The 15,727-nt window shown below is 35.2% G+C and overlaps 1 protein-coding gene across 1 annotated transcript in view; it reads right to left on the minus strand.

Moving 5' to 3' along the window:
* Positions 1-1,768: 1,768 nt before the first annotated feature.
* sugt1 (SGT1 homolog, MIS12 kinetochore complex assembly cochaperone) overlaps positions 1,769-15,727 on the minus strand; it is a 51,015-nt gene continuing 37,056 nt past the window's right edge. The window contains exons 9-12 of the mRNA XM_016544099.1: positions 10,574-10,681; positions 3,154-3,244; positions 2,854-3,026; positions 1,769-2,412 (exon numbers count right to left, since the gene is read on the minus strand). Coding sequence (XP_016399585.1) covers positions 2,311-2,412; positions 2,854-3,026; positions 3,154-3,244; positions 10,574-10,681 — 474 coding nt within the window. The 3' untranslated portion in view covers positions 1,769-2,310. The remainder of the gene's footprint in view (positions 2,413-2,853; positions 3,027-3,153; positions 3,245-10,573; positions 10,682-15,727) is intronic.

Raw genomic sequence — 15,727 nt, forward strand, 5'->3', positions numbered from 1 at the left:
AACAGCCCGTCATCAATTATTCGTTACATAATGTCATTTATTGTAATTAATGTAACTATAAATGCATTCAAAAATAAAACAGGTGTGAGCTGGCTGTGACATGGAAAGTATATGTAGGGCTTTTATACACAGTGTGTGCCATTGTACAGACTAGGTTTATCCCTCACAGCCTCATTTTCATTCAAGAAAATAATTCAAAATGCCCTGTCTAAGGGGTCCGTGTACTTTGGCGTCCATTCATTTTTCTTTATTTTTTTTTAACCCAGAAATTAAAATGCAGTTTATTCTTTAATGGCTTAAACACTGATGAACAGAATAAGCAGACACAAACTAATTTTGATTATTCAGAATTCATGTTTCATTAAAAATCGTAAAAATGATATATAGCTTGTTTTTTTATTGAGATAAAAGGTGCATTTTCTGCTCTTAAGGTCCCATTCACCAAGATACCTACTCCTTTACCCCCACTCTTGAATTTATACATTTACTTTAACACATATGCTTTATTTAGGGTTCAATTGAAGAATTGGTTAATTAGTACTCAGATTTGTCAACACTAGAATTTAATATTTGCTAGCTATCTTATTATTGTTTGTATCTTGTTTGCATTGTCTTTATTTGATCCTATTGTTTTTAATAGACTTCTGTATGATTTGTACTATGTAATTATAAAATTTTCTAGTATGTATTTTTTTTTTAAATTTTCTTTTAGGGTGACTTGTAACATCTTGTCCAGGGACTACAGATGAAAAATAGCCTTTGGCTAATTCTGGTACATTTACAGGAATGTTTTATTAATGTACAATGTTCCTGTCAACTAAATAAATAAATTAAAAAAAACAATAAAAAAAAAAACAATTAATAAAGTCAAGCCCCTCCCTTTAATTTTTCCCATTCTAAAATCTGTTTCACTCTGAAATATGTCACAATACATAAATCAATTCAGCCATAACTTCTGTTACATGACTTTAAGTTTGCTAAGTAAAGCAGAACACTAATTATTAATAAAAAAAAACGAATTATTAATCAAAAAATTAAAAATCAAAATGGCAAGATGCAATAGAGGTTTGCCTTTGTTACATTTAAATGGACATTGCGTTTTTCTAGTTGTAAAGGTTAAAAAGGTTAAGATACTAATAAATAGAATTTCGCTGGACTCGGACTCGACTCGGTTGTTTGGGACTCGGACTTGAGTCCGACTCGGCCCATTTTGGACTCGGACTTGTCTCGGACCCAACACTATTGACTCCTGCATCATGTTTGTCAGCAACTGCATGCCAGATGACATACAGGTCCGGGCTGGGCAGAACAGTTTATCTTTTCATGAGGTAACGTAACTCTGCCATAGTAACATCTAACATAATCGCTTGCATTTTCAATCTTATGCACTTTACTTACTTATTCATTCATGGTATTAATTTCATAGTTGCGTTAATTACTTTCATCTTTACACTTGTGGTGATAATACAGTACAAATTATGCTGTAAATATCTTACAAATACTTGCGATTGGTCAGCCGACAAACTCCCTCAAGTTTAAATTCTTTATTCAACAATCCTCCTTGTGTGACCAAAACTCACAATTATTAATTTGGTGTCATCTTTGAGAAACACTACACCATATAGAAGTATAATTATATACTATACCTAATCTAGTGAACAGCATATGCTAGGGCATTCCAGGGCCCAGTTTCATGGTTGCCATAAAAATTTCTTAGGATCTCTGGGTGGAACAGCAGTGGCTGAAACAAAGAGAGGCCACAAAGATCCATCGAAATCCATTTTTGTTATTAATTTCAGTTTCAGTGTATTTTCAGTATCTTTGTAATAGAAATTAAATGTTCAATTTCTTTAACATTACATTTGATGATGGACAAATATTGATATGGAAGAGACCAAGGGCACCCAACCAGAGAACAAGAAAATTTTATTTACAGCATATTGAAATCCTATTTAGGAAAGCATGAAGTACATTAAAACAGTGATCACCATTAATTGAAGAACAAATGTTTAACAGGTGGAGACCTAACATATTCAGTGTGGCCAAATAGGTTTTTAATAAAGATATTCAAAGCTTGGTTGTTTTAATGTGTAATGTTTTAAACATACGTGATGCTTTAAAAATGTAATGAGCTTGTTTGGTTCCAGACTAAAACAAATTTTAGACAGAGAAGTTTAATTTTACAGAGGGCTCATTTTAAACTCCATTTAAGAATAAAAGAGAAAGCGTGAAGTGTGAAGGCAGAAAGGAGCAAATGAAAGAGAGCATAAAGACATTAGAACAGTTGGTGCAAGATGTCATCTACTGCTTTTAATACTTTTTCCACTCTACATCGTCAGGTGGGTTCATCTCTACTTTCCTTTTACCAACATCCATCCAATTGGTGCTGAGGACTGTGCCTCCTGATTCCATCTACGAGAGAATATTGAAAATGTACAACTTTACCGAAGTTGTATGACAGCTGAAAGGTTTGAAATGAAGACAAATGTGCCATTTGTTGCATAAACGACAGCAGCTCAGATTTTTGTAGGCTATCATTCTCTGAGGTATTAACACATGGAATCTTGTTATAATTGAGCAAGGATTGATAGAATTGGACCTTTAAATTAAATTAATTTCCTTTTTAACACAGAGTTATCAAATTTCTCACAGAGCCATACAAATCAAAAACTTGCCTTTCATATTCTACATAATTAAAGTTTAAAAAATCTTAATTTGGTCTTGTTGGCTCTTTTTCCGGTTTACTTTTTTGACACAAATTAATACCATTAAAAAATGTGGACAGTTAACGTGACAACTTTAAAAGAGATAACACAAACTTTATGCATACATGGGCAACTCTCAAGTACTTACAAAGGACTTGTTCATTGCCCGCTTGACTTCATCTGAGCCATCTGAGTAGATTTGCTGGAACAGCTTGTTGAGGGCAGCGTCCCCCTCCAGCTTCTCGTTCTTTTCCTCCTCCTTTATTTCACCTACCACCATGTCCCAGTTGCGTGTGTAGTGGGAGGATGATGGGTACTGGTCTAATAAATTTAGAAGGAGATAACAAGAGGTTAAATAATAACAACAACAATAAACTGGCTCAACCCACTTTGGCATAAACGTGAGAGAAAATGATAGCATTGATTCTGTCTGCTTTTCAGTACTGACTGGGAGTAAAGTGCTTCACATTAGAAAGTGTGCCTTCTCCCTGCAGTTTCTCCCACTGTACAGCTGCAGTCTTCTTCATCTTAATCTCTATCTGAAAAAAAAAGATGAGGAAAATAAGAGGAAGAAAATGTAAGTATTAGAGAACAAGTGCCTCTCTCAGAGAATGCACACCTCAGGAAAGACAAGAACCATGACAATCAATTAGGGTGTGTTGAATAGAAATGGCTATTATCTTAGCTTAATTAGAAAAAAATAATCTGGCTTTCTGAAAGGGACACACAATAGAAACAAGAGCTTTGGTGTGGACATTTTTAGGAATACGAATTGTAAAAAATGTAATTGGCAAAATGTAACAGTGTAACAATGTAATAAAGCCCTGCATTTCAGCCCGGGCCCCGACTTTTTTACGCCCCCCGGGCCGGGCTTTGGGCCAATTTTTACGCCATAGTTCAGATGCGGGCCGGGCCTCGGGCCTGTTTTAGGCTTCTCCTTATTTTTATATTTTAGACATCCATCAATTAGTGATGAAAAAAAATTGCCCGGCTGGTGGAAACAACACGAGACCGTGCTAGCGGCTCGACGGTGTTTATATTGTCCCGCCAGCAGCAGTATGGTGTGTGCCGTCAGAGCAGCTGAAGAGTTCTGCATTCAAATGCACGCAATAGGCTTAAGTTTGCCGCAAAGCACCAGCAAAAGTAATTACCATAAATGTGACAGGGGGAAATAGTAAGGAGATATTTGAGTTATTTACTGATAAACTAGTGTTTTCTGAGTCGGTGTAGCAAGGACGAAGTTGCCCTGACTCGCCATCTCCCCAGATGCGCCTTTAGAGAGAAGTGCATCTTTACGGATTATGATTATGATGAAAGAGTTTTTGTTTTTGATTTGTTTTATTTCGTTAAGTAGTAATTTAAAGCTTTCTATAGATATATTTATCATGCCTGTGAGGCATGTATTTGCTGAGCTTCGGTTAATTTTTGTGAAGCGCTCCTGTTCAAGACGAGATGGCAGAAAGCGCCATCATGTTTGATTTCTTTATTTTATAAAAGCACAACGTTTTGTTGATATTGTGAGTACACACAAATAAAAGTAGACCCTTTGCAGTTGAGCTCCGTCAGGCCAAAGAAGATGGCTCGCAGGAATGGGGACAGATTCTTGTATAAACAGGCCAAATACACACTGGAAAAGGAGATCAAAACATTATTTTGTGTATTTGGTGTAATGAAACGTGGAACACACAACACTATTATACATTTATTTATTTAACACACATACTTTTTATGGAACACACAACACTAGTATACATACCTGTACATACAAAATTGTCTATATTATATATTGTGTTTTTGCTTTTTTGTACATTGATTATTTTGTCTATTTTTATATTATTATTTTTATTATCTATGTCCTGTCTTGTCACTGTCATTCTGTTGCACTGTGGAGCTTCTGTCACTAAAACAAATTCCTTGTATGTGTAAACATACCTGGCAATAAAGCTCATTCTGATTCTGATTCTGATGATTTGAGAAGGCTAAATTGATCAAACATACAGTAGGCTCACTTCTCTGCCGCTGGCCGCTTGGTCGTTACTTAAAAAAAACAAAAACTTATATTTAGCAAACAAAAAATGCTCCAAACTTTTTTTTAAATTAACTTAATAAAAAAACGAAACAAAATATAATAACTTTGCTATTACATACAAAACTGAACTATTTTAATAGCTGAAACAGTAGTATAAGCTGTTTTGGGAGAAGGGGAAAAAAAGACGGGCTCGGGTCAGTAATTCTGATAAGCTGTTCGGACACGGGCCGGGCTAGGGCCTAAATTTGAGGCCCGTGCAGGGCTCTACAATGTAACACTTCCAGTTCTGTAGAGATTCCATTAACATTTAATACTTGTAAGGAATAAATATTTTAAAAATAAATAAATAAATAAATAAATTGCAATTTGGTGGCCACATTAAATTATTTAAATGATAAATTAACTTTAAATGCTAAAATGCAGTGTAATAATTGGCTAAACCTTCATATTAAAACAATACTAAAACAAAAGAGATAGAAAAATTTTTATAAACATCAACAGTGCTGTGGTACTATTGAATAAGCAGCACAGGAAACTCATAGTACTGTACTAGGGTGTTCCAATTGCATCGGCAGATGAATGCATTTGGAGTACTGTATTTCTTTAAAAATTAAAATTGTAGTTAGCAGTTTGTATCTGCACGATTTTTAAGCTCAAATTTAAGACTTTAAGATCTTTTGTAAAACCTTAATTTAAGAAATTAATACCATATGAGCGTGGTAGAGCAATGTCTACGGTAACACATCAAACTGTAAAAAGCATGATTTACAGTTCTGATACAGGTTTTCACAAAAAGTTTTATAAAACGATAAGCTTTGCACTTCAGCATTTAAACCATTTTTAAGAAAATGGATGAGTCAAAAGTATCAATTATAATAATTGAAACTATTATTATCAATTATTATATTAATTAAAAAACAAATATATTTTACTGTATTAAATGTTTAGATTTTTATAATGCATTATCTTCTTGTCAATCCACCAGTTCACATTTACAAATCTGCCTGTTTGCAGCACAGAAACATGGGTTGATTTTTATATTGGTCTGAACAAAAACGGCAGATGGGCTTATTGAAAATGCAAATTCATTCTCTGCCAGCAGGAGGCACTTTCGGAAGAGCAGAAATATAGCGGGTTCCTTGGTAACGGATGTACACAAACTAGCACATCACCTGACTTTGAAACGTGCAGCAGTATTCACTGAAATTAGCCTATTGAAGTTGAATCGTCATATTAAGCTATATCGCAATTCTTGTCTTTCGGTCCCCAAATTTAAGACCTCTTGAAATCATAATTAAGAATTTCTTGTACAATTTAAGACTTTTTATGGCCTTAAATTTGATACAACTAAACTGAACACTTTTAAAGACTTTAACCCTTGTGTGGTGTTCATATTTTTGTTACTCAGCCAGTGTTCGTGGGTCTGGTGGACCTGCTACATTTTGGGGTTTTTAATTCAACACAATTAAAAAATTTATGTTAAAATACTCAACAGATGTTTACTTCATCCCAATTACAAGCAATATAAACAGTATATATGGTTGATATTTGCCCTTTATCTTTGTTAGATCACATTTATGAATTAAAGTGCTACAACCTTGTGCGGAAACGGCAGAGGCAGAAACACAAAACTCACACTCACACTCTTAAAGACTCTCTCTCGCTCTCTCTCTCACACACACACACACACACACACACACCCATACTAAAAGCAGCCCCAGACAGTAGGAAGACAGAGTGAAGGTACACAGGACCTAAAATTTCCACACTTTTATTACACCCTGGTCCAGTGGACCCGAACATTCTGTATGTAATATAAGTGTGTAGGGGGGGTGTACAGTGTGTGGTCATTGAAAATTTGTTCTGATAGATGTTCTTCACAGAAAATGAGCCAAGGCCAATGAGTATGAGTTTGAAAAAATAATTAATCATATAATTTTTCTTTTGACAAAAAGTGAAAATGGGTCCCACAGACCCAAACACCATACAAGGGTTAAGGACCCGCAGAAACCCTGAATTAAGAACACTTTGTAAGGCTTCCTGTTTCACTGGGTTCTAAATATGAGGTAACACAGGAAAAATTCTATATTTATTCATCACTATGGTAAAGACCCAAAAAATCGGTAATGACATGTGACGTTCACATGGACAAATCAGGAAATGGCTATAAGAAACTACTTAAATGCTTGAAATTTTCATAATCTTGGCAATAAATCAACTAGTGAGGGAAGAGGACGTATATCCATACTTTCCCCATGGAGAGTGAGGAGTGATAATAGCCAAACATCTATAAGAACACATTTGGAGAACTGCAGACTCTTGCTGGGCTAAATCATTTTTACAGTGTATGTTTATGAATTCACAGAAGGATTTATAAAAAAAACAAACAAACAAACAAAAAAACTGTTGCTATTCTCCCTAGGAGCATGTATCCGGCAAAGTATTACTCTGTTTACACCTGGTACTAAGATGCATTTTGGTCGATCGGATTACAAGTAGATAAGTAGGCAAAGACACATTCCCATTTACACCTGGGGCCTGTTTCAATAAGGAGGTTCAACCAACTCTGAGTTAAAACTTACTCTGAGTTGACTTACCTTGAGATGGGAAACTCTTGAGATTTCGGTTTAAGAACAGCTGATTTGAGAAAGTTCATCCAACTCGGAGTATGCTTAAGCGCGTGCACCACGACTATAAAAAAAAAGTCATGATCAATGGAGCTCCAAAATTACAATTCGCCATAGCAACTAGGGATGTAACGATGCACTGCGAGCTGGTTGAACATCGATGCAAATATGTGATGTTTCAAATCGGTTCAGATGTTAAACTAATCGCGATACATTTGGGGGTGGAAGTTTATATGAACGTATCTCTGAGGAGAACCGACTCTTTAAGGGGTCACATGATGCAATTTCAAATTTTCCTTTCTCTTTGGAGTCTTACAAGCTGTTCGTGCATATATAAGATCCCTAAAGTTGCAAAGACTAAAGAAGGCGTAACTTTGATTCTCGCTGTAGTATTGTTGCCACCGCCATCATTTTGTGGAGACGCTGTGTGTTTCGTTGTGAAAGCGAAATTACTTTGTTTGGCCTTCCAAAAGAGGGGACAACTAGAAATCCAGGGTTAAGTTGTACTTAAAACACTGATTCAGAACATTCAACCCAAATATTCAGATGTGTGCAGCGCATTTTTATGAAGGACTGTTTCCTGGGAGAGTACACTACAATGTGTCTGTGCACAAAGGCTGTTTCTATAAAGTGGGGCAATTCCAACTTTGCAAGGACAGTCTGACGCTTCTGACTCACAGCCTGTAAGTAACGTTACTTTTTCATATTTAAAGAATTTGCCACTGATGATTCAAACAAGAGTTTTGAGTAGTGTAGAGTAGCGCTTGTTGTTTGACGTTTCTCCAATCACAAATGCAGGTATGATTTTATGTTTACGTGGCATAATACGCAACGCGTAAAAAGTCAGTATAAGTCATTATAATCAGTAATTATGTCCCCACTGGATGCAACAAATGCCTCGTTTGTAATGGGTTTTATTGGTTTTGTCTCATCGTGTTGGGACACGGCATCACAGTATGGTCAGGGGCGTAACATTTCCGTCACACGCTTGAGGTATTCAGCCAATCACAACGCACTGGATAGCTGGCCAATCAGAGCACACCTCGCTTTTCAGAACGATGAGCTTTGTAAAAATCGACGCGTTTCAGAAAGGCGGGGCATAGAGGAGCAACAATAATGTACATTATGTGGAAAATAATGTGTTTTTTGAACCTTAAATCGCATAAACACATTGCATTACACCAAATACACAACAATGTTCTTTTTAGCAATGTCATATGACCCCTTTAGAAAAGTTTAGATGGTATTATCATCTTGCCTCTGTATATACAAATCTGCTCTGCGTGTTTGCTGCTTAAAAACATCGGACTATTTCCGCATTGGTCTGAATTAAAGCAGCAGATGGGTTGATTGAAAATACATTCATAAAAAAAAACTACATAAAACTACAGACTGGATTATTGAAAAGGAATATTCATTCTCTGCCAGTAGGAGGAACTTTTGGAACGTCAGAAATATAGAATGAGAAAAGTGTGAAAAAATATAGCCTATATTGACGAGAAATCTTTCTGCCGTCTCGGGTTTGAACAGGAGCGCTTCACAATGATGAACCTTAACTCAGCGAATTGCCTCACAGACATGATAAAAATATATAAAAAGCTTTAAATTACTACCAGTGTTTCCCATTCATTAACTAGACTGTGGCGTCTAATCTGTCCCGCCACAGTTTCATAATAAACCGAAGATGTATTTATACTTATAACATAAAAGTTCTTTAATGTTGTGTTTCATACCATTGCTTTGGCAAGAATCGGTCAAACGAATTAAAACCAAAAGCGTAATATGACTTATCAAGTCTGTTTGCGCTGCTTGTTTCAAAGTGAAGCGCGCACATTGCGCAGCGCACGCGATCGGCTCGTGATCTCAGAGCGGCTCAGTTCACAGTGAATGCAGTGAACTTCGTTATTGAATGTGCTGTGAGTCTTTTTTTATAAAGTAAATTTAGAAAATGTTTGGAGCATTTTTTGTTTGTTAAATATAAGTTTTTTTTTTTTTTAAATAACGGCCAGCGGCAGACAGTGAATTGATCATAGCCTATGTTTGATCAATTTAGCCTTCTCAAATCATCAGGACTTGCCTAAAATAAAATCTATATATAAAACAGTTCAAGCATATCACAATGTTAGTTTAAATGTTTAACCTAGATAAATGTGCGCTGTTAGACGCATATCTAATCATTTGTGCTGAGAGTGGAAGCTGAAAGAAAAATATAAATATTGGGGTTGGGGTTTATATGAATGTATTTCTGGAAATTTGTTTTAACACTTTGAAACACTACATAAATAACATCTTGCACTTAAGTACTATCACTATCATCATTGGGCCATTATTTTCATAATTTTTCCCTTTAGGTTCATTCTTTTTAAACAACTGAATAGAAAAAGCAGATGGAGTATGAATTGTAAGATTTTGCCGTATATGGCTAAGCAGTCATTTGGGTGGCTCATCCATGAATTCGATTTCTCTATTAAGTAAGCTTAACCAGAGTTCTTGTGGGGAGAAGAATTTATTGATGGTAGTAGTGTAGCACAGTTCTTCAGAAGCTGTGTTAATGTGTCTGCTTTAAAAAAAAAATCATAGCCCAAAGTTCTGTCTGTGGGACAAAACTTTATACTTGAAGACAAATGGGCTACAAACAATAGACTTCATTAGGACCTCCCACTGGAGATCCAAGTCAACAAACAAGATACCCTAAGAAACACTTTTCCTTTGTTATTCTAATTGTATGGACCATTTGGTTAACAACTTTACAGACAATTAATTTTTAGTTGACTGCATCTGAGGCACAGTCACAATGTAAATGCATTTGACTAAAGACAACAAATACACACAAGCTTTCAGGAACACATTTGAATTCCATTTCAATTCATCAAATTATTTCAGATTTCAAAGAGCCTTCTAGCCAACTAAGCTAAAATTAAGCCAAATTAAAATGAAGCCAACTATGTTCTAAAATTGCACTTTGGAATTAGCATCTGATTCTTGGGATGTTTGGAAAAAAATGGAAAGTAGTTATAAGAATGTTTTAAGGACCAAAAAAAAAAAAGTCTTAAAATAAACCACATGAAAATAATTCAACAGCCTGTAGTCAATTATTTCTTACATCGATAACTTAGAATAAGTCACTATTAATGGAATAAGGTTCGTTTAAAAAAAGAAAAAAATTCAGCTGATACGTTACAAGCTAGAAAAGCATATTTATTAAGACAGACCTTGGTTGAAAGGATCCTGTATGTGCTTTGTTGAGGGACAACAGGATGCCGAAGATGGACCTTTAGGCAGTAATCTTCTCCTGATGGAAGCTTTACCACAGCTGTCAGCTAAGACTCAGAAGAGAGAACAGACTCATTAGTTTCTTATTTTGATAGGCAGAACTCTAGTTTGGGATGTCATTATTTTTAATACAGATCTTGCATTAGGGCACAGGAATAGCAGGCTGACTAGAGTACCTCTACTACTTCAGGGGAGTGAGGTTTAACTGCACAACCTCTTCTAACTGGCCTTCGTTAAACTCACCCTCCTAAACATCACTCTCATCTGGGTCTTGGCTTTTACAACCCTTACAACCTTTCTAATCCCTGCCAAAATCTATTCTAGTGTTCTACATAGTGAGAAACATGCCTAATGCAATGATAGCTTAGACTTCATCAAAGTTTATATATATTTATAAATACTGTATATAGAGGTAATCGCTGAAGTTTGTCACACATAGGCTTCTTCTTCAGACTTAAGTAGTATCCACAATATTGCTACATCATATGGCATGAAATGTGGGCGAGACTTCAGGTAGATGGTAAACAATCACTGATTATACATAATCTTGTTTAATGCAAACAATAAGCATTTGTGAAACCTTGGTAAGAACGCAATGTGTGAAAATATAGTATATGGTGTTAAATAGAGTATATGGAGTATTAGTATTACCTAGTGGAAATTGTGTATTGTAAACATGCCTGCTAAATAGTTAACTACAGAGATAAAAAATGAAATGAATGAGTTTTTAAGATAAAATATTACAAAAACAAGACAAGATGAGACTTTTTCTTTTATCCCTCACCCCTCAGTGGATAGAAGTAAAAATGAAAAAGTGGTCACACATTAGCTACTTAAAGCAACATCTTTACTATTTCATTGTGTACATTTCCTGCATTTCCCACTGACAAAATCACAGGCTCAGATGAAGACATCAAGACAAAGAATATTGGGACTACGCATCTTTGCATTATATCTTCTTCTTAAGTGGGTGATATGACCAAAATTTTTCCATGATACAAATAATTTTCAACCACAGAAAATAAACATCATATGTCTGAAATCAGAGACACTACTAATTCAAATGAAAGCCATACCCTATATTTCTCAACACTTGCTTTAATGACTTCTGATTAAATTTGAAAAATTTTAAACTCACATTAGACTGGATAGTTTTCACCTAAGACAACCAACAATCTTCCTTGAGGATTTCTAAGAATTTATTCTCTTGCCTGAAACAAAACCTAAAATCTTAAATCTAAATCTCATAATCACTTTCTCCAAGTGTGTGCCTGAGAATCAGACTTTTCAATCTTATTTCCATAAATACTTTTTGAGAATAAGTAGCTATGTTTACATGGACACATTGTTTCAGTCAGAATGATAGGAGTGATTAGTGATGAAAGTGATCAGGTTAATATGCATGTTTATATGTTACAAGCTTCCAACTCGATTTTATTTTTTGACATGCACACACTGCACAAATATACCCCTGCTGGTTTAAGACACACATATAATACAATATCAATGCTGCAATTACATGTTATAATTAGAAACCTTTATTCCTCTAGAGAATTCAAAAACAAATACGCACTGGATTATTTGCCAAATCTGTTTTGCCAATATGCTATTTTTACAGCTTCAACTGTGGGGTGATCTTGCTTTCGTTTGACGGTGCTTAGCAACCTCTAGAATCCCCATAGAACAAGTCCTGAGTAAAAATGCTGCTTCCCGGATGGATGAGAGTTGGAAGCAAATTCATTGGCCAATTTATTCTCATTTATGTGGTTAAATTTGACCTTTTTTTTTTTTTTTATTCGGACTGTGCTACTAGTCCAATTACAAACGTGTCCATGCAAACACAGCTACTTAGTCTCATTTTGAACAAAACAGACCAATATTTAAATAATTTAATAGGACAATACTGACCAATTTTTAAACATCAGTGTTAAATTTACAGTGTAAAATGGTGTTGCCCAGTTTTAGAAATTGAGTACATTTTAATCTACAAGTGTACAATTACATCTATAAAAAATAATTTCAGTGTTACACTTTCAACTCAATTCATAGTTTTCAATCACATGACCCGGCGGGCAAAACATCCATAGAACTGCAGCATAAGCCTGTCAATTTTCTATCTGTTCCAATACAAAAATATTTAGATCACCTCTCAAAAGAATAAAACAAAGATATGTGAACAAAATGCAAGTTTTGGCCATTAGCAATCCATATAAAATACCCATCGCAATATTTCAAATCACTAAAAACAGCAGTACATTCTAAAATGTCTTACTACTCACTGTCTTACTACATTACTACTTAATGAAAACCTCATAAAAATAACTGGCTGTCAGTGGAGGAAAGCCTTGTTTTACATTTAGTCATTTAGCAGACGCTTTTATCCAAAGTGACTTACAAATGAGGACAATAAAAGCAGTCAAAACTAACAAAAGAGCAAAAATATATAAGTGCAAATGACAAGTCTCGGTTAGCCTGACGCAGTACATGTAGCAAGGTGTATATATATATATATATACACTGAACAAAATTATAAACGTTTTTTACATTAAAACGTTTTTGCCCCCATTTTTCATGAGCTGAACTCAAAGATCGAAGACGTTGTTGTTTTTTTTAAATAAAAAAAAAAAAAGATAAATATAAAGTAGAATTAAAATAGAATAGAAAGTGCTAGAGTTACAGGGTCAAATAAAGGTGGAACAGATGCGTTTTTAGTCATTTCTTGAAGATGGCTAAGGACTCAGCTGCTCGGATCCATTATGTTTTGCCCTCCATGTGGGGTTCCTGTAATAGTGTGACGTCACGTGAAAACTATCAATAGGCAGTGTATTTCCCACAGACCTCTGCAGCACTTTTCAGTATGGAAATCAACCAAGAAACATACCTTTGGTACATTTATACATTTTTTTTTTTTATTAACTGTGTGATAGAAAAGAGAAGATTTGAACTAGGGCTGTCAATACATTAAAATGGTTATTTCTTAAATAATCACACACTTATAAAATAAAGCACACACCATTTTTCTTGTTTAGCATCTAGCAAAGTAAACCATCAGATTCAAGGGTGATTCTCACAAAACTCTATTTTCTGTAGGCTTTTTTCAATGTAAATTTTCCAAAAAAGGACACTTGGAGACTGCAAAAGGACACCAAATAACCAAATGATATAGGTGTTCATATAATTCATAAATTATATGAACACCTATATTATTTGTCTGTGCATAAATACAATGTGCGATCAGAGCATCGAGAGTGCATATTTGCGCATCAATATAACGGACTCACACGTGCTTACCGTACGACTCCTGTACGTCACATCTTTATCCATCAAAACTTTACTAGCAAGATGCTGGTTTGCTTTATCCAGCCGAGAAACATAGTATGCTTATCATCTGGCCATACAGAGGTGGGATGCTTTGACGTTCCGTTCAGTCTGTATTTGCTTAATGGTTCACTGAAAACTTTCCCAGAGTTTAGTGGCTTAAAATGATCTGATCACAAACAGAAAAGCAAAAACAGCTTAAAGGGCAGAATAGAATATTTATGCCTACCAGGGTTACAGGCAGTGCTCGAAGTGGGAAAAAAAATTGCCAGTATTCTCTTGTGCGATATTTTTAATAATATGCATAAAATATAACATAGGCCTAACATTATAATATAATATCATATAATAAATATAATATAATATATAATACAATAAACAGATGGAAAATGGAAAATATCTAAATAAATAAGTATAAAAATAATTGATGATATTTTCAGATTGCTTATTAGTACCACTGGATTTGCTGCTCACAGACAGTAATGCTGGTGCTTTGACTCCGAGTAGTAAAGTTCTGGCAACATATGAGAAGTGCCGGTGTGCAAGAAAAAGCGGCGTTACACTAAAGATTAAAATTGAGAAGTGTCAGTAAGCTACTAAATACCGGCTCACTTCGAGCACTGGTTACAGGTGCTTGGGCCATTGTAGATACTCAGTGTGATAAACTCCCGACTTCCAAGATCATCCACTGTAACTTTACGTTAAATTATTTTAAAGCATTAGGGATTTTGAATTCAATCGCATGCGTCAATGCTGACAGCCCTAATATGCATGCTTGGCAAATAGTTTCCTGAGCCAGTTCATGTGAGCACCACGTTTATCTCTGGTAAGCATATATGAAATGTACGTAGACTGGCTTCAAATATCAAATGATATGTAGATATATAATTATATTTTTGATAGATTATATCATGTACATTTGTTATTGCTATATTAGAGATGTATTAGAGAGTATGTGGCACACTGCAAATGAATGCAAAAGATTGTTAGAATACTCTAATCAATGTTAATAGCACATCATTGTATTTTTTTTCTGGTCTTTTTTAAACAGTGGCCATTTAAAGGCATTGTTCACAAAGAAAGCATACTTAAAGTTTTAAGTTAAATGTTTTAATCATCTCAAATCTAAAGAAAGTGTACTCTAAATTAACGGAATTCTGCAGCAGACTTTCCATACAGTAACTGTATTGCATCACAGAATAAATCCTAAGGAAATAATGTGGAGCATATTACTTTAACCTAAAAACATGTCAAAAGGTTAGTTGAAATGTGAGGGTTTGTTTTCATATTTCACTCTCCAGTTACACAATGCACTTCAGAATCAGAACAAGAAGGCCTTTATTGCCAAGTGTTTACACACACAAGGAATTTGTCTTGGTGACAAGAGCTTCCAGTGCAAAGAAGCACTGGAAGCTTATACTTGTCACGAATCCGGTCCATGGACTTCCGTTCAATCGCCACCAGAGGTCATTCTTCCGTTACATTGACTCTCACACTACACAAACTGTTGCATGTCATCCCGGACTACATATCCCATCATCCATTGCACTGATTGCACACAGCTGTAACCAATCTCACACTCACTATATTACACCCACTCAGATCCTTTTCAAACTGCCGAGTATTGTTTAGCGTGTATCACTGCTATAGCTGATAGCTACCTTACGGAGCCTGCTTAGTTTTCCTAGCCTTATCGGTTTTCTCGTGTTCTGATCTTTGCCTTGTACCTGGATTATTCCTCTAGTCTCGCCCTGTTGGATTACGTTCGCCGTCGA

This window comes from Sinocyclocheilus rhinocerous, unplaced genomic scaffold (assembly GCF_001515625.1).
Source record: "Sinocyclocheilus rhinocerous isolate Xijiao unplaced genomic scaffold, SAMN03320098_v1.1 scaffold1421, whole genome shotgun sequence".
In the NCBI taxonomy this organism is placed as follows: Eukaryota; Metazoa; Chordata; class Actinopteri; order Cypriniformes; family Cyprinidae; genus Sinocyclocheilus; species Sinocyclocheilus rhinocerous.